The sequence below is a fragment of the Trachymyrmex cornetzi genome, unplaced genomic scaffold (genome assembly GCF_001594075.2).
Source record: "Trachymyrmex cornetzi isolate Tcor2-1 unplaced genomic scaffold, Tcor1.1 scaffold67, whole genome shotgun sequence".
Lineage (NCBI taxonomy): Eukaryota > Metazoa > Arthropoda > Insecta > Hymenoptera > Formicidae > Trachymyrmex > Trachymyrmex cornetzi.
In genome coordinates, this window is record NW_017299992.1 from 2,116,694 (window position 1) to 2,136,300 (window position 19,607).

The 19,607-nt window shown below is 26.2% G+C and overlaps 4 protein-coding genes across 4 annotated transcripts; all 4 read right to left on the bottom strand.

Annotated features, from left to right (window-relative positions):
• Positions 1 to 571: 571 nt before the first annotated feature.
• LOC108767300 (chymotrypsin-2-like) lies at positions 572 to 3,787 on the bottom strand. The gene is made up of 5 exons (XM_018517063.1): positions 3,697 to 3,787; positions 3,001 to 3,148; positions 1,513 to 1,762; positions 1,126 to 1,260; positions 572 to 793 (listed from the first exon to the last, which is right to left on the bottom strand). Exons 1-5 carry the CDS (start codon positions 3,749 to 3,751, stop codon positions 581 to 583), a joined length of 801 nt encoding a protein of 266 aa, XP_018372565.1. The 5' UTR covers positions 3,752 to 3,787; the 3' UTR covers positions 572 to 580.
• A 3,216-nt stretch (positions 3,788 to 7,003) lies between these two features.
• On the bottom strand, positions 7,004 to 9,553 carry LOC108767301 (chymotrypsin-2-like). Its single transcript, XM_018517064.1, has 5 exons — positions 9,496 to 9,553; positions 8,977 to 9,139; positions 8,254 to 8,524; positions 7,559 to 7,693; positions 7,004 to 7,215 (listed from the first exon to the last, which is right to left on the bottom strand). Exons 1-5 carry the CDS (start codon positions 9,545 to 9,547, stop codon positions 7,069 to 7,071), a joined length of 768 nt encoding a protein of 255 aa, XP_018372566.1. The 5' UTR covers positions 9,548 to 9,553; the 3' UTR covers positions 7,004 to 7,068.
• A 1,413-nt stretch (positions 9,554 to 10,966) lies between these two features.
• LOC108767208 (chymotrypsin-2) lies at positions 10,967 to 13,722 on the bottom strand. Its single transcript, XM_018516947.1, has 5 exons — positions 13,669 to 13,722; positions 12,577 to 12,727; positions 11,774 to 12,035; positions 11,406 to 11,543; positions 10,967 to 11,110 (listed from the first exon to the last, which is right to left on the bottom strand). The coding sequence occupies exons 1-5, from the start codon at positions 13,718 to 13,720 to the stop codon at positions 10,967 to 10,969; spliced, it is 747 nt and encodes a 248-aa protein (XP_018372449.1). The 5' UTR covers positions 13,721 to 13,722.
• Positions 13,723 to 15,808: 2,086 nt separating this feature from the next.
• On the bottom strand, positions 15,809 to 19,032 carry LOC108767302 (chymotrypsin-1). Its single transcript, XM_018517065.1, has 5 exons — positions 18,962 to 19,032; positions 17,122 to 17,266; positions 16,571 to 16,826; positions 16,225 to 16,362; positions 15,809 to 15,971 (listed from the first exon to the last, which is right to left on the bottom strand). The coding sequence occupies exons 1-5, from the start codon at positions 19,011 to 19,013 to the stop codon at positions 15,828 to 15,830; spliced, it is 735 nt and encodes a 244-aa protein (XP_018372567.1). The 5' UTR covers positions 19,014 to 19,032; the 3' UTR covers positions 15,809 to 15,827.
• Positions 19,033 to 19,607: the final 575 nt, after the last annotated feature.

Genomic DNA, 19,607 nt, shown 5'->3' on the forward strand with positions numbered 1-19,607 from the left:
TATTATATATTTTAATATTTATAAAAGTTACAACAAATAACGATATTCATACTTTTTAAAAATAAAAAATGATTTTGCATTAAAGTATTATAAAATATACTTGGCATTTTTAATAAATTTTAAGCGATTATAAAACCAGGGCTTACTGTAATTTCGTAAGGTCCTAAATCTGAAAAATGTATTCTGAAGTCAAATTAAAGACAACCAATACCAGAGCAGATCTGACAACAGCAATGCGACAAATGAATGTGTTTGGCATATCTGTTTGCTAGTTTATTGCTAATCCGTTATATATTTCGCTCAACCGAGCTTGTTGCATATTTATACAGGTCATTCGGCAAACAATCTTGCAATGACAGAAAATGTTTTATACACACACGTACACACGCATATATATTACATATAATAAAAGACCAATTTTATAAATTACAATTTATCACAGCAAAAATACAATTTTTTTTAAAGAACTAATTTTTATTTTTATGCAATATTCATTAATCATAAAAATCGATGATTAATCACAGGCACATATAATAAAATATATGTATCTATTTACATAAATGAAAATATATGTGCATATTTACATAAATGAAATACATAAATATGTCATAAAAGATCCAAGAAGGATATTTAGTTGTTGGTTGCTGCCTGCATTAATAGTATCGTTAATCCACTGTCTGTAATAGTACACTCTGGTAAACACATCTGGATAGCCACTGGCGCATGGCTGTCTACCATAGGACACGATGCCAACCAGGTTGCCTTCGTAAGTAAGCGCACTACCGGAATCTCCCTGCAAAGACAGCGTATTTAATATAATATTAGCTAGTTTTTATGTATATGTTGTTGCTTAAAGTTTAAATATTAGTGTATGACGTAAATAATTGCCAAACTTTAGCTGTTTTTGTAAAGCAATTGGTCGTTTTTATATTAGAAATAACTAGTTCTGATAAATTATCTGCAAAACAGAGAACTTTTATTTCTTGATATCAACTTGATATCAAGAAATAAAAGATCTGAAGAAAACAACAAGATGACATTTTTATAAATTATAGGAAGATAAAGGTGGTCACAAGTTAAGCGTATATATTATACAATTTATTTTACGATTATAGATATACTTACATAGCACATTCCTTGACCAATCGCATTAAGAGTGCATATATGACGATCGGTTAAGTTGTACATTTTGGTGCAGCTCTCTTGAGAATATTCATACACTACAATTTGTTGAAGCACTTCCGGAATTGAACCGTCTGTCTAAAAATAAGTATTTTTAATTAAATATATGTCCTAGTTTTGAAATAGAAGTAGATCCATAGGTCTGTTTTCTTTGTCGCTGAATTAGATTGCACTAATTCTATTTTTTATCTTGCTTTCGTCAAACTTCAAATATATATCTATTACAATTTAAGTACAACAAGTTTACACTAGTTTAGCTACAAGATACTTATATCTGATATTATTTTAAATGATTTTAAAGGAAATATGAGATATATTTCTTATATTTACCTTAACCCTTCCCCAGCCAGAAACATTTAACTTAAGATTTTCAAAATCACGGTCGTAAGATATTAAATTTATTAGTTGAGTGTTATTACTAAAGATAATTTTGTTTTTTAGATTAATTAAACCAATATCGTTTATGGCTAGCGTTTCGTTGTAATCAGGGTGTATTATTAGTTTTTGCGCCGTATATCTAGTTTCAGCATTACTAATATTAATGCTTCCAACGTCGACGGAAACATTGTCTGGTAACTTTCTGTAATAATAAAAATTTACATGTATTTAATTTAAAAGCTAATTTAAAAGAATAATTTTTTTTATATAAATTTATTTGAAAATGTATATCTGAATATATCTGAGGTGTCTTAATTACGTATAAACAATATAAATCGCTTATTCCTAGATATTGAAAATTGTTACATGCTTCTTCAAAGAAGAATGGTAAAATAAAGCCAAAATCTACCTGTAAACATTTGAAATTAGTCTATCTTTATATTATTATGCTTACTGTACTTGAATATGGAACTTAAAATTATTCAAAATCTGAGGAACTTTGAAAACGTAATTTTTTTATACAAAAGCCTTGTTTTGCAACACATATATTCTAATAATCAAGTAGTAACTACAATATGAGTAAAAGAAATGTCCTTTTATTGTGTGACGACACGCGATGAATAAGTGCGCGCATGCACGAAAATTGGTTGCAGAAGATAAGTCTGTTGCTCACAGGATGCTTTAACGTTAGGCGTGATAAGAGATTATACGATAGACTCTTTCTAATCAGAGTCTAATTTGGCTATCGCTTCGTTTCTTACCATGCATTGGCGCGTTTCTGGTGTACAACAGACTGAACAGGCTATAGGGAAAAGTTGAGCATAAATAAAGCAAATAAAATAGACGAGTGAAATTTATTCAGTTTCGAATCTTTTAGATTCGAAAACGTATCGAATCGAATCCATTGTGATTCATTGTGACCATAATTCGTATACCTCTAATTCTCTCTCTCTCTCTCTCTTTCTCTCTCTCTCTCTCTCTCTCTCTCTCTCTCCTTTTTCTCTTTTTCTTTCTCTCTCTCTTTTTTTAAAACTTCATCAATAAAAGAACTTTTTTTACTCATAGTTACTATTTGATTATTAGAATGTAGGTATTTGTTACAAAACGAGACTTTGTGTGTAGAAAAATTGCGTTTTCAGAAAACATTGGATTTTAAATAATTTTTGGTTTTATGTTCGAGTTCAGCAGACCTAGTAATATAAAAATAGACTGATTTTAAACGTTTCCTTACAGGCAAACTTCGACCCAATTTTACTATTCTTCTTTCTCGTTTCCTCACAATTTTGTTCCGTTATATTTGTTTTTAAATAATATATAATAATAGTTTTACTCTTTTACTAATAAAATTACAATGTAGAAAATATAATAATTATTCAATTAAGAATTAAACAGTAATAGATAATTGAATGCTTTTTACAATTGAGAGGAAAACACCCATACTTCGATAAGCAGTGCGCCGCAGTGATAACAAATGTCTCGTGGATGATGGCACCACCACAAAAATGGTTTCCATTTTGCTTCAATGACACTTGATAAGGAAATTGCCCCACTGAAGCATTTGTGCCGCCTACGATTTGCACATCCACACCTGTTGATTGAAAAAGTTTTGTCTTTATAATATCTTATTAAAAATATAAATTTTAAACTCTATTAAGAAATTTTGTTTCCTTATATATTAACTTTTTTCTTTATTTTAACATTTATTTTTTATATAATATATGTAAGTTCCGTTTTAAAATATGACAAGTACCGAGTGAATTACAAGTATATGTAAGTGTTTTAATAAAATTTTAAAAGTAACAAGATTGCTACATGAGTCGTTTTAAAAATATTATGATAAATGCCAAATAAATTACTACGTCATTTTAATAAATGTATAATCCGCTGAACTAATTTTTAAATAATTTATTATGATAGGTTCGCTTATATAAAATGTAATTATTAACGCTTATTTGGATTATATGAGACAATTACGTGACAGAATTAAGTTATATAACATCTAATCGATATTAATCTTATTAATATTATTATGATACATAATTCGAATTATTCGTGATGTATTAAGGCTCATAATTTGTTAAAATTTACATCTCTTCAAAATTTCTCAATAAAATTTTTGCAAATATATGTACTTACCATAAGCGGTGTGATATATTAGACACGTGATTATGAGATCTGTGATAGAAAACATAGTGACAGTTACTGAGGTTCGCGAAATGCGTTATCTTCGATTTATATAACCATCAATCAACATTATCAATTTGTGCGTATCGATTCTCCCGTTATCTTCGTGTGCAGGTATAACGAAAGAGGTATATACGTTTGCAGAATGTATCATCAAGGATGATATGAGTACTTTTTACTGTAGTTTCTCTTGAATCAGCACTATTTAGTTTATGATTACTACAAGTAATTTCGAAATTGTGAAAGAATTCATTGCTTTATGTTGTAACTATACATATTTTAAATTATTATACTTTATACGTTAATACATAATATAAATATGTTGATTCCAGACGTATTAATGAGATACTATTGCATCAACTTATTAAGTTTTTGAATATATTATTGTATTTTTTAAATTATTTTACGTAAAAACATTACAAAATAATATTTAGCTCTTTTTTGACATCTTTAATATAATCTCTTTTTTAGACACATTGTATTTAGAAAATAATTTAATGTTAAATCATTTCCATCAATTTAAAATTAATTATTTGACCTTAATAGAAAATATATTCAGAATTTCTGTAAATTCATTAATTGTTTACGTAAAAATAAATTTTTGATGCAAAAATAAAAATAAGAATAACAACTTCCAATCGTCTTAATCTTAACAAATGTTATCCAGAACATGACTCTGAACAACACTCAAGAGGTTTTAATCGTTGGTCGGACACTTTGGGTAATATTTTCTAATGAATTAATGATGGCGGTACTGTAATTTTTGAGCTTTATAATTCAAAAAGTATTTAATGAAAATGAATTTGATTGTAGTATGCTTTTTTTTGAAAAGCTCCCAATATCAGCTAATAATCTGTAATAAAAAATAGGGTATTTCATTAAAAAAAAAATCGAAGACGACTCTATCCAAGATCAGACTGATAAGCTCAGTAAACAGATCTTTTTAAATCCTATAACTTTGTCTGAAACATTTTTTCAATAAACCAATACTTTCTGAGATAATTAGTTGTTCCGGGACTTTTGGACCTCACTATATATTAGAATAATATCTAATAAAATATATTTTGTGCAATCAAAAAATATTTTGCTCTTTCAGCTAGAATTATCGTTGTTTTTTATATTTAATAGAAAATTATGTATCATACGCGCAGAAATCATAACATAATATTCTAACAATATTTGCAAAAAAAATAAATCATAACCAAATATGAATCACTGCTAAATATGAATCATAACAATCACAGTTATCCGAATGAATGTTACAGAGAGACTTTCTTGATAAATTTGACAAATTTCAGATATAAATTCTGTCTCTACCATCTATGTATATTGATTAGACACAAAATATTCAACATTGCAGTGCTTACTAGTTATTTATTTATTTAGCTAATTTTTCGTATCTATGTAATTTTCCGCTATATAACTGCAAACTTTTTTTTCAGTGTGTGCAAAATTAAATTTAAAGGTGTACAACATATTATGAGAAGCTATCTCTCATATAATTGTAGTAGACATAATTGTAATAGTTTAATATAAAATACGGAAAATATTTAAAAAATGTATGAAATAGCTGCAAAAGCGTTTATAGAAAAATATTTACCGAAATGTATTTTATTTAATTAAAAGATATTTAAAAAAAAATAGCAAAATGTACACTAAATATAAATAAATGTAACAAAATTAAAATTGTTTGAAGTTAATTAATCTCAAACATTTACAATTCTACTTTTATAAAAATAGATTATTTTTAATTTGTTTTAATTTTTTATTTCTCTTTACAAACAAAATAAATTTTCGTAGAAAGTATATATTTATTTGCTTGTTTCTTTAAAATTAGTTTGATACATACGTATAAAAATAGATATGCAATCTATTTTGCAACCTGCGTTTTTTCAAGAAGTATGCAAAATTTCTGGAAATATTTTCTGTTTATTTTACAAAAAATCTTAATAAAATTATACATACCCAGACAATACAGAGAATTAAAAAAGTATTTCTTTTTTAATCCCTGAATTATGAAGTTATGTATTCTTCTGCTGTTCTATTTCTGACCTAAGAAATTCTCTTCCCGGGAGTAGTTACTTGAATTTTTTTTATATAAACTATCATCTGGAGTGTTTTTACATTCGAATCAAAATTATTATTAATAACATATTGTATATTAACGATTATTTTCCGATTTATTAATATTTGAGAACATAGACGGTTTAATCATAATTTTTGGTTTCTACTTAATAAATAAATAATTAATACGTAATAAAGACATAATTAAAGATTTGTAAAAAATAGCCATTAAAAAGAAAGAGAATATGTTGAACAATATCCATGTAAAACAATATTTTACACTAATGCATTTTTTCGCTTTTAAGATATAAAACCAGATAATTCTTTTTGGGTAAAAGTTTCAAAACATTTTCACTTTTACTTCATGAATTTTGAGCTCTTTTTCAGATAGAAAAGGAAATTTTTTTATAGTCTATGAGAATTCGCAATAAAATTGACATTTTAAATATTTCAGCAAACACAAATACATATAATTCTCAAGGATATTAGATTTTTATAGGTACAGAATTAAACAAAATTATTCTGACAAAATGCATCTTATTTATGTTCATTATGGAGCCCTATTTTGGGGATATGCCTCTAAAAAATCATTTTATTAGAACATAAGTAAAAGATTAATGCTGCGCCTTTTATGTTCTATTCTGTATGATTCTTACCTACGAGAAATAGAATTCCGCTTTTATTGTTGATACACGAAATACTATCTTCTCTAATAAAGAAATGGATATGTTAGTAGAATATATGTTATCGTCAAGGATATATGTTATGAGAAGGATGGTATTACGTGTTCGAAAAGAGATAACGACAGAACATTTTAGAATGAGTTTTATTAATCATACGATAGCAAAGATTATTATTAATCATATAATAGCAAGTTACGGTATAACTCAAATTATATTTGGATAGATATAAAAATAATTTTCTGCTTTTTGTACGAATTAAAATGAATCATAGTTACATATATAATTTTGAATATTAAATAATTATAGTTTTAATTTGATTTATTTTTATGAGAGATAAATCCAATTTTATATAAATTGTTGAAAATATTAATTCTATGTATTAAGGAATTTCTTGAATTTTCGTCTAAACTTAATGCATAAAATCTAATTATAAATAAACATTTTATATAGTTATATCTTTACACAATAATTTATTAAACAGAAATTGCTAATTATTGATTCTTGATGTTTTAAAATAATAAATGTTGCAATTGTAAAAAATTTCGAAATAACAATTTAATGTAGATCTATTACAGTGTCAGATCCCTGTGTAGTATTTAATCCATGATCGATAGGAAGATATTCTGGTAGATACGTCGGGAGTACCTGTACCGCACGGACCATAACTGTATGACATAAGACCAACTAAAACGCCATCAGCAACGAGTGGACTACCGCCGTCGCCCTATTGTAACAATTTATTTAATATTGCTTGATAGAAAATTTTATTTATGCATAATTTGTTGGAATGCAATATAATTTTATAAATTATATGTTTAATTTTAGTCGACAAAAACGTGTGACATTAAAACTTCCTGATTTTTATAAGAAAAGCTTATAATAACATTTGATAAAAGTTATTAAATTCTAAGAAAAGATATTCAAACGGTAAAAATTTATATTTTCACTTTTAGATATAAATTTATAGATAAAATGATAGCAGTTAATTGTACTATTCTTTTGATAAACTTGTTTTTTTTATCATATTATAACAGATATCACATATTGTTTAGTTCACGATTACTTACGTGGCAAAATCCTTCATTCTCCATTGTAAAGGTACATATATGAGTCTCCTTGATGTGTGCCCATCTGCTGCATAACTCATGGGAATATCCTCTTACTATAATTTCTTGCAAACGATTAGAAGCTAAACCGCTCGACTAAAAGAAGTTGTTAATTTATTTAACACATTATTTTATTAAATTTATATCCTTATATCATAATTTTTCTATAGATTATTATTTTTATATTTTATATGTAAACTTCTTGTTTTCTTATATAAGTATGCAAGTATGCATTTGTTCCTAGAAAGAATGTATGAATAATATATACAAATTACATTTGTAAGTATATATATATTATTTTAAATAACTTTATATTTATTTACTATTTCTTTTCCTATTAGAAAAGAACTTATTATATATTTATTACTACCTTTTTAACTTCTCTTTTATAGATATATTTTAAAATAAGTTGTTCTTTATTTAAGACTGAATATAAGATACAATATTTCTAAAGTAAGTTATGACTCTTTAATGCTTATTTTAATAGACATGTCTAAAATACATTTAATTCTGAACTAGAGTTATAAATTAACAATGTTATATTGATGTTTTTTGTAAAACATTCAAAGAAATTTATTTTCCGAATTTTACATCAACTAAAGAAACGATTTGGAAAAAGAAAAATAGCAAAGAATTTATAATGTTTTCAAATTTACCCAAAGATCTCCCCAGCCAGTGACTAAGAGAGGATAATCATCGAAATTGCGATCGGTAGTTGACAAAGCAATCGGTTGGACGTTTTCATTAAATGTGATATTGCTTGATACTTGGATTAAACCAATATCATGAATACGTAGTAAATTATTGAAACCAGCGTGTACTATCAAGTTTTTTGCTTGATATGTTTGATGTGGTATATTGACTGCATCAGTCGCGTTAAGATAATTGCTTCCAACGACGACATAAACGTTGTAAGGATTCTCGAATCTATAATGGTTCATACAAATAATAATTATTTAATATTTGATTCAAATGTAATGATACAAATGCCTAGGGGAGTACTGGTATAAAAGGCAATAATGGTTTGTTCTTTATAATTATCATATTATAAAATATAAAGAGAATTCATTCATTTTCAGTTTTGCTAAAAATTTTCAAATAATTTTTTTGAATGATTTAAAAGGATCCTTTCTTTGATTGTTATTGCTTGCATCACTTCAGATAACTGTCATACTGATAACACCGAAATGCGTGAATAGAATAAGTATTTTGTTATATATAAGTATTCTGTTATATATACATACTAGGAGCTGAAAATTTTACATTAGTAGTCGATTTTTGAAAAATATTATTAATCTATGTTAATTCTATAAAAATCTTTATTTATTTTTAAATAAATTATAATTAAAAATATTTGATCAAGATAAGAATGTACATACTGATTAATACATTGGGCAGTAGTAATAATGTAATTTTCGCTTATAATGGCTCCACCACAAAAATGAGATGAAGAATTTAATGTCAAATTTCTCAATGACACCTGATAAGGATATGCGCCATCTAGAGCGTCATTGCCACCGACGATTTGCGGACGTGGCAAACCTATCGATTAAAAGAATTTTTACATTTGTTTTCGCTAAAGATATCAGTTCGGGACTGACTGTCACATAAGTCATTTATCTTTGTCTTATATTTAAAAGAATTAATAACATTAAACAAGATGCGAAACAGAGAATTTTTCTAAAATTTTTAATATCTCTTGGACTTGCATTACTAGAAGTATTAAATTTATTAAATAATCATTACGATTACAAGTTAGACTGCTAGAAAAAAAAATTTAGAATTTTAGAAAGTAAAGTTTTGTATGAAAATTTTTTGAGACTTATTTGAAACGTATAACGCGCGCGATAAAAAGATTATATAATGAGCATAAAGTTATTATGGTAAATACTACTTACCGTAGATGGTGAGCGCCAGACACGCGATTATAAGACCAGCGACAGCGTTCATGGCGATAAGCACTATGGTACGTTAAACATGTTATCTTCAATTTATATCCTATATCATAGATTGAAATCATCACATGGTACTTTAATTTATCTAAGTGTATCGATAGGAAATATGCACAAATTAATGTACGTTGTTATTTACGACATTTATATCTATATACAAATTATATTAATGGCAAACCCATTATTAATCAGGAATTTGTTTATATAATTTCAATGAATTTTATAGTAATGTGTAGCACCACAGTTACAGTATAATTAATCGTAAAAGCATTTATAAATTTTTATATATCTTTATATTAGAGAAGGTGTTTTTAATAAATATATTCATATTTAAGATGTATAGATATTACATTTGGTATTTGATTTTCAGTGAACAATATATGTTTCTTTGGGAAGAAAAGATAAACAAGATTAAATTTTAAAAAATGTTCCTTATAAATGTATACAAATGATATTTTTGTAGAAGCATATATTCTAGTTTGTTAACTCCTTTGTAATAAATTGATATTGAACATATGTATATGTATAAGAGAGCACAAATATTTTGTTGCTCATTTAATGTATATCTACGTAAAATAAATTATTTAAAGTAATTTCTTGATTTTTTAAATTACACGCGACAGCGACGATGTGTCCATTCTTAATATTAAAAAAGTCTTGTAACTTATTGAGACTTTAATGTAATTTATTGTTAGTAATAATCAATTTGCAATTAATAAATAGATATTATATTATCTTTTATGTTTTTTACATTTTTTAATAGATTTATGTTCAGTAAGCAGAAATACGAAAATGACTATTTGCATTTATGTTGTAAAAAAACATTAAATTACAAAAAGACAAAAGTATGAAAAAAGATTTTAAATTAAAACTTATAATTTCATTTATATATTGCTTCAATAAATCGACTTCGGATTTTGTTATAAGTCTTTGAATATATAGTATAAGAATAATCTTTGTAATATTTTTAATATTTCAAAAATAAGTACTAGTCATCCTTAATGATGCTTTATAAATTTTATATTATATTTGTCTTCTTTACAATATTAATGATCCGTATAATTTTATATTATATTTGTCTTCTTTACAATATTAACGATTCGTATAATTTTAATCATCAAATCCACATTACACCGTGCTCTGTCTTTAAATATAAGATTAACGCAGATATACGATTACGAGATTAATAAATATTTGTGTGACATTATCTCCCTCCCTCTCTCCCCCTCCCTCCCCCCTCTCTCAAAATGTTTGTCATTTTATAACATATTGTAAAAATAAACTTGAATGAAGAATATTTATAGATGTTTTTTAAAATATTAAAATATTTCAATTAATGTAATAATTTAATTTTATAAATAATAAAGTGATACAGTTATTTCATTTTATTATTCAGATACTGATATACTGATATAGTTTAAACACTAATGTACTGGGCAAGCCAATTCGCAAAAGAGAATACCCTAGTGTACACATCCGGAAATCCTCTAGCACATGGTCGAACATACGAGGAAAGGCCGATTTGAATACCGTTGGCGACGAGAGGACTACCAGAATCACCCTAAAAAAGTTATTTGTTAGAAATGATACTGCAATGCTTGATATCACAAGAGAATAATTGCTAATATATATTTTAAAAGTATAGAATTTATAATAAAATATAAAGAACACATATGCACACATACTTATAGAAGTATGAAATAAAATAGTAAATTAACTAAGATATTATTGACTCATTGAATTTTGTAAAAGTTTGTACAATTAATCATTTTTTAATAACTGTTTGTTTATAAAATTAAAATTATTTCATTAATATATTATTATGTGTTTAATTAAGATCAATTATTCATACTCACATGACACGCTCCTTCTCCAATTTGTGAAAATGCGCAAATTTGACTGGACCTCACAGTCAAGAATAAACTTTTGCATTTTGATTGTGAGTAAACTTTTAGATTAAGTTTTTGAAGCTTATCAGGAAGTTCACCTAAATACTGTAAAAATATTCGAAGAAATATAAGAAAAAACGGAGAGATATATACTTTGATATAAAATCCTAAAAGACACTGGTATAGATTTTTTTATCGTAGTTTAATTTTATGTTTCATATTTAGCGATGATTTGAATAGTAGTAATACTTTATGTAATATATCTATACTGTTCTACAAACGTAAAGAAATCTGTCGATTACTTATTAAGATATAGCTTGTTATATTCCTCTTACCGTGAGTGTTCCCCATCCTGTCAAGAAGCAAGCGTCGCCAACCAAAACAGAATTCGTCTTGGCGATAGAGATTGGTTGCACCAATTTATTGTATTGTATATCCGTTTTCAGGCGGAGCAAACCAATATCGTTGAATATTAAATCAGGTTCATAATCAGGATGGACAATGGCTTCTTCAGGAATGTAAACATAACCGGATTCATTTAAACGATTCGTGCCAGCATGAACTGTTACGTTTTTGAGACTTTTTGAATCAGTAAATCTGTATTACACAAAATTATAAATTATAAGAATTATATATTGTATTATATAAATAAGAAATTAATATTAGTTTGCTTAAATTAAATTTAATTAGTTGACATTAATTATTAAAAAATAAGAAATGTAAATACGGTCGAAGAATAATGAATTTAAATATTTACATGTCTAAAAATTTTCCAAGAAAATCTGAAAAATCGAAATAATAAGAAATGCTAATAATGAAGCATTAGTTAAATCAAATATTGTAGTGCTTCAGGATTTAGCACAGGATTTTTAAATCTTACTCCCATAGCAAAAATCATCATAGTTACCTACATCACAACAATCATGGTTACGTCATGGTAATGTACGAGTGTCCACTTTGTCATAAATGTGATGTTACAGCAATGTTATGGCGATGTGCGAATGTCTTTGTAATATGTGACGTTTTGTTATAACAATCTTACAGTTACATCATAATTTCTTCCTAACTATTTTGACTCTATTAATTGTGACCCTTTGCTATGGGGATATTTTGCAAGCTGTGCAAAAACAATACGCACTGGATAAGACAGTGACCCGCGGTGAGAATATAACGTTTCGAGATAATGGATCCGCCACAAAAATGACTGACGTTATTTCGTCTCAGAGACACCATATAAGGATGAGCTCCATCTAAAGCATTAGTTCCACCGACGATGTAGGGATCCTCAGCTAAACAGATTTTTAACATTTTTAACGTATAATTTTTGCGATAAATTTTCATTTAAATATTTTTCTCTTATAATTATATTTATATTATATATTTATACCAAAGATTTTGCAAGTTAAAATAATACAATAATAGTTTTTAATTACTTTTTTAAATATATAAGATCAATTAGAAAATGTGCCGTCTTTGGAAACAGTTATATTACGAAAAAGATTCAATCACTTAATTTAATCTCAATAATAATATCAAATTTTTTAATAAAATGATAAAAAAATATGAATTATTGTTATAGATTACTTATATTCTAATTAATTATTCTCTATTTCTGTGAAACATTATAGAAGTCACAAAAATGCATTATAATATATATAAAGAAGAAAATTCAAGGACGTATAAAACTATAAATTAAACACATTTAAACAATTGGAATAATTAAGAAATTCTATTATATTTGTATTGTTATACAGAAAAAATAACATTATAGAAAATTAGATATTATTTGCTATAGTTGACTTCTCATATACTTGATTGTACAAGTATGTAAAATATATTTTTACACAATCTTTACAAATATCAATTTAATTTTGATTTCAGTGGAATATATTTAAATGTTGAATTGAAATCCATTAAATATATGTTGTACTTACAATTAGTGTTATCTATACTGTAGTATTACCGCAGAATATTAATAGCAGACGGCATAAATATATAGAAAATATATTTAAAAATATATGAAATCAATATAAATGTAACAAAATAAATTTTTTATTTTTAAGGTATTTTTACGGAAACATTTACATCAATTATGTTATAATTTACATCATTATAAGTAAAATCAGAGATTATTTTTAAATTTTTATATAAATTTACAAAGAACAAACTGGTTTTACCACTGATTATTTTTCCGTTTAAAATGTTTTATTTTATATTTGTTGCCGCTTACCGTGGCTGACTGCAACCAAACAAACAAACAAGAGACTAAAGAGTACGTTCATTGTGAAAGATTAATTATTATTGAAGAAAAGAAGTGGTTTGATATATATATATGTATATATATATATATATATACTTGATATGCATGCGATATTGATACGCATACATATTGATATATAGATACGAAATTTCAAAGATTATATAACTTCGATTAGATATAACAATTTCGAGAACGAGTAAGGTAAATATACTAAATAGCGGACATGACCGTTCTTATTGGTTAAATGACAAAAATTTTAAATATTAATTACTATTTAATAATATGTATGACTCTAAATAAATTTGCCTTATTAAATTTTTATAAACAACGAATTTATTTAGAATTATGTATATCAATAAAAGTTTAATATTTAAATTTTTTGTTATTTCGTCCAATATAGTATATCCGATGAACACTCAATACTCAAATAAATAAATGAATAATGAATAATAAATACTCCTTTTAATATTCATTGAGAAACGAATAAATACTTTTCATTTGACTTAAATAAATATTTTTGTGAATATGATTATAAACATTTTTTATTTGATTACAAAATAATTTTTTATTTCACTTTCATTCTGCACTATCTGCACATAACTATCAATCATAGAGCAAATAGAAATCTGTAAAAACAATAATCGGCAGAAGAATACTATTCAGACTCTTTAACTTTTATAAATTTACTTTTTTAAAATTATATATAAAGTTATTAGTACATTCCCGTTGTATCCAATTTTTCAATTAACATTATATCCGAAAAGACCACATTTATAAAAGGAATAAAAAAATAATATACGCGTAACAGAATTATCATTATCATTTCAATCACTTCAATTGTTTTAGTCACTTCAAACACATCAATTGTCTTTTTCCTTCCGTATCGAATTAAAGATCACAGAAAAACAATACGTTATCTAATCGTTTAGAATCATCAAAGTGTCGATTATAGTTAAGTGGCAAAGGTTACTTATAGGAACTTTAATTTTTAGTTTACGTTTTGTTTGAACACTTTGAATGGATATGAATACTGAACATAATTATTACGTTTTTATGAATATATATTCTTGAAAATCTACAGTTTTGAATAAAATATATACAATGTGAAAAAAAGTTGTTAACTTGACTAAATGCGTTTAGTTCATATAGTGATTATTTAGAGAGAGAGAGAGAGAAAGAGAGAGAGAGAGAGAGAGAGAGAGAGTGTTTAAATATTTATATATTTAGGTTAATAAAATATCGTAATATATTATAAAATACGTTATATGTTTGAATTAACAAATATTTGTTTGACAGCCGGCGACCGCTGCATTTAGTTAGATCAACTAATATTTTTTTAAACAGCAATTTTTTTCTCAGTACAAATACATATTTTTGTAACATGAAATTTTTTAATAAACATAATCTGTAACTCAATTACAAATTTTTGTATTTATCAGGCACATTACATCCAATATAATTGTATCATGTCCACTAACTACCTACTAACTGCTGGTACTTTTAAGTGTCATTTTAATTAGAGATATAGTTCTGAATTTGAATGGAACATATGATTGTAAAATTTATCTGTAAATATTTAACTTTATGCTTTACGTTCACCCTAAAGCTTTGAAATTAATATAAATTAATAACATAATCATCTAGGTATTTTAATTATTCTCACTACAGGATCTCTTTAATATTTATATTTCAAAGGATTTTTCTTTACTAACTTTTTATAACTTATTACACATTTATAACTATATTATGCAGATTTATGAATTTTGCAATTACAGAAGTAATGTTATTAAATATATATTTCATATAATATTATTGAATTTTACACTATACTAAAATAAAATTCAGTTTCTCTTGTCTCATTCCCTGCCGGACTTGCGATATCTTGCATTATCAGTAAAGCGTGCCCCTGCCCATAGGCAGCTAGGCAACCCGATTTACTGATGTGTAGGTTACGAAAGCACTCTGTACATAAACAAAAACAATTGATTTGTTATTTACATTGACAATTTATTTAACTCATAGAAAAAACATATATCAGAGACACAAATAATTTTTTAAATTACATATTAACAATTAAATTTTAAATTACGTAAAATAAAATGGCAGTGTAATAAATTAAATAATGTTTTTTATTTCTTCAAATGTTCATTGATCCATGTTACGAAACTGGAAACTCTTGTGTAAACGTCTGGGTATCCAAACGCGCAGGGAGTACCAAAGGAAAGGATTCCAATTTGAGCTCCATTGGCCACCAATGGCCCACCAGAATCTCCCTGGAATAAAGATGCAATTAATAATAAATTGCCAGTGTTTATATAGTAAGAAATTGTTTACTGCAAATGATAGTTACAATCGTTTCAGTGTAAGTGAAAGTGTAATCATATAATGAGACGATTAAACTTAATATTATACTTTTTATATTATAATAATGTATTTTATTAATATTTAACATTATTTATTATTTTATTGTTATCAAAAATATACATGTATCGATTTGTTTTATGATATTAGTAATCAATGGCTTACGTAGCATGCTCCTTCTCCTTCTTTAGTCAAAGTACAGATATGGCTATTTCTCACTTTCGATTCAAGTCTCTTGCAAGCTTTCTGTGGGTAAACTATTAACTCAATTTTTTGTAAATTATTCGAATTACTTCCATCAACCTAAAAAAGATTGCATTGTTAGATTGATAAGCAAAACAACTATAACATGACAACAAGCGAATTATTGTTATCAAAATGTTTTCTCATTTATTACTTTTAACATGTTATTACGTATATAAAGAGAAAGTAACTAGTTTTTCTAAAAGAGGACGTCTGATTCTTGGATATATATAACTGCAAAACTTCCGTATCGTGAGTTTAATATTACCGAAGTAGTTCCCCATCCGGTTAATGTGCACGGCTTGCCCTCGAATCCTTTATTGGATGTCGTAAGTTTTATCGGTTTCACTAGTGTACTGTACATGATAGAATGTTTAAGGTGAACCAAAGCGACGTCATTAATGAGTAAATGATCGTCGTATTTAGAGTTGACGCTTACACTTTCTACATCATAAACTGCTCCTCGTAAATCCAACCAGTTTGTGCCAGCATGAACTTTTAGATTATCCACCGAATTTTCTAAACTAAGAATAAAGGAGCATACATAATACTCGGATATCTAAAGTTGTTGAAAATAGATGTTAAAAATATCTGCTATAAATTTTGTGAATAGAATGCCAACAGAAATAATGTATTAATTATGAATTACTCTTAAAATATGTCAAATAAATGATGCATTTTTAAATTATAATTGATGATAAAGAATACTTTGCTGACTAAAATTTTCGACTAAAAGATTAATTTTAGTTAAAAGACTATAGTTTTATAATTAAATTCTGCTAAATATATATTGTTATAAATTCAGAATATTTAACTTACTCATTAACACAATTTGCTGCGGTTAATATGTTGTACTTATCAATAATAGATCCACCACATCTGTGGCTGCCATTATATTTCAATGACACTTGATACGGAAATTCGCCTATTTTAGCATTCTTACCGCCGATGATATAAGGAGCTCCTTATTGACAAAAATTAATTAATCATATTAATATACTCATGTTAATAATGTTAATAAAAATAATTATTTACGTTAATGTACACGCAAACAATATTTTACATTACTATATATATATGTATATACATTTTTAAACAATTACAATTAAACATCGTGTAAACTTTATGGCTAATGAACTATTCGGGTAAATTTATTAAAAGTAAAATTTTCTTTATTTATCATAAGTTTTATTAATTATATTAATTTTTAATGTTAAAACACATTTTAAAAATACAGGGAAATGCATGTATTCTCCTATATTGGTTTACATAATGTAACGGATATTTAAGTTATAATTAAGAACTTTTCACATATAACTGCCATCGAAAAGTTTCCGAATATATAACTTCAAAATGCATAATATTGAGGTCACCGTAACTCGGTAAAAAATCATTTCGGCAAAAAAATTAAAAAGCATTTTAAAGCTTCAAACTTATATTTTAACATACTTTTGACCGCTTTTTTATTTTTTGTTTGCGATTTTTTACCAAGTTACAGTGACCTGAATATTATGCAATTTTAAGTTCTATGTCCGAAAACTTTTCGACGGCAGTGTATGTATGTAGAAGAAAGGCCTCTATTATGAGATACCGAGTTCATTTTGGGTAAATGCTAGAAGTCCATAGGCAGAATTAAAAAAAAAATAATAGGTCATTTTGAAGGGAACTTAATAAGCTTTAAGATAAAGTTATGTAAAATTTAATTCAAATTCCATTTTTTTTTTAAATTAAAGAAATGTGAAAAGTGAGCAAATCGCAAAGTCAAAAAATTGTGCTCCTAATATGAGATGCCCCGAGAAATCGATAGTAAAACGAAAAGTATATCAGTATTACAGTTAAAAAACTTTATTTAATGTTTCTAAAATACAAACACACACAGCCAGCGTGCGCGAAAAATAAGCATGCGATAGATTATACTCAGAACTCGTCTTCAGGTAGTTTGAATCAAGCAGCGCAGAAATAGGCACTCGACGTTCATTCCGGTTGTCTTTTTTATTATTGTATAATAACATTTATACTTTAGCAACGATTTTCACTATAACATAGGAGCATGGGTTATTTCATATTACAAATACCCTGGGTATCTCATATTGCGATTTCCACGCCTTATGGTTTTACGATTATCAAATCTAACTTCTGTAATTAAACAATTCAATATATCCCGTATTTTTCTATTAGTACGACCTTACTCTATCACTACATGAAGAATTTATTGTCAAATATTTATTTATTAAATAATAAACAAGGTTTAAAAGCTCATCTTAATGAAACTTGAAGACATCAAAATTCTAAAATCTTGTTTTGCAATGACTACAGGCATGATCTAATAATGAATTTTCTACTAAATAGTTTTCAATCCAAGAGTAATAAATTCATGGTGGAACCAATAGATAGCGTTTGTTAGTTTAGCAGAAACGCCGCTATCTCAAATAACTTTTCTCTATACATTGGTAAATAATTGCTTTATAGACGTATTATCAGTAAAACATGTTGGTATTTCTCTCCCAAACAACATGCATATCTAAAAAACGTCATAAAGATATTATAAAAACATATTATTTATCAAAAAAACAATATAAAGATGTCTCCAAACAATACACATTGTTTGAATCTGTTTTTTTCTGTTATGTTAAAATATTTATAATTCATGAATTTTTACCTTCTGTGCCGTATACCAGAGCGATAAGTACAAGACAAACTAAAGCACTCATCTTGCTGATTTGTTATCTGAAACGAATAGATGCATTCGCAGGTTTATATATGTTTTCGAAGTAGCTAGAATAAAGATATAAATCACACACATGCAACGCTTATCTGAATTTTTTTCAATTTAGTATCGCATGATAAACTATTATTATTTATTGATTGATAAAGATTTTAATTAAATTCGTATTTTCTGCCGTTATAACTTCTCTTAGAAGAATGGGGATTTACGTTTATTTATGTGATAAAGTACATAATTTCATATTTAATTTATTTTTATACTTTTTATATTGATTACTATATCTAACATTCGAAACTACGGTGTCATCAATGTATTACATATCGCGTAAATAGTCAACATCTTGTAATGTAAAGAGTTATAAGTGATCTGTTTGACCAAATTAAACAAATTTATAAACAATAAATAAAAAGAAAACTTTATTTGTAAATAAAAATAAATATTAATAAAATCTCTAAAATAAAAGAAGATATTTATAATAAATATTGTATTTAAATAGAGAACATTGCGTATTTAATTTGACTGCTATGTTATTTCTGTTTGTGGAAGTGCGTGACACGTGAATTTCCACAGATCTCACTGT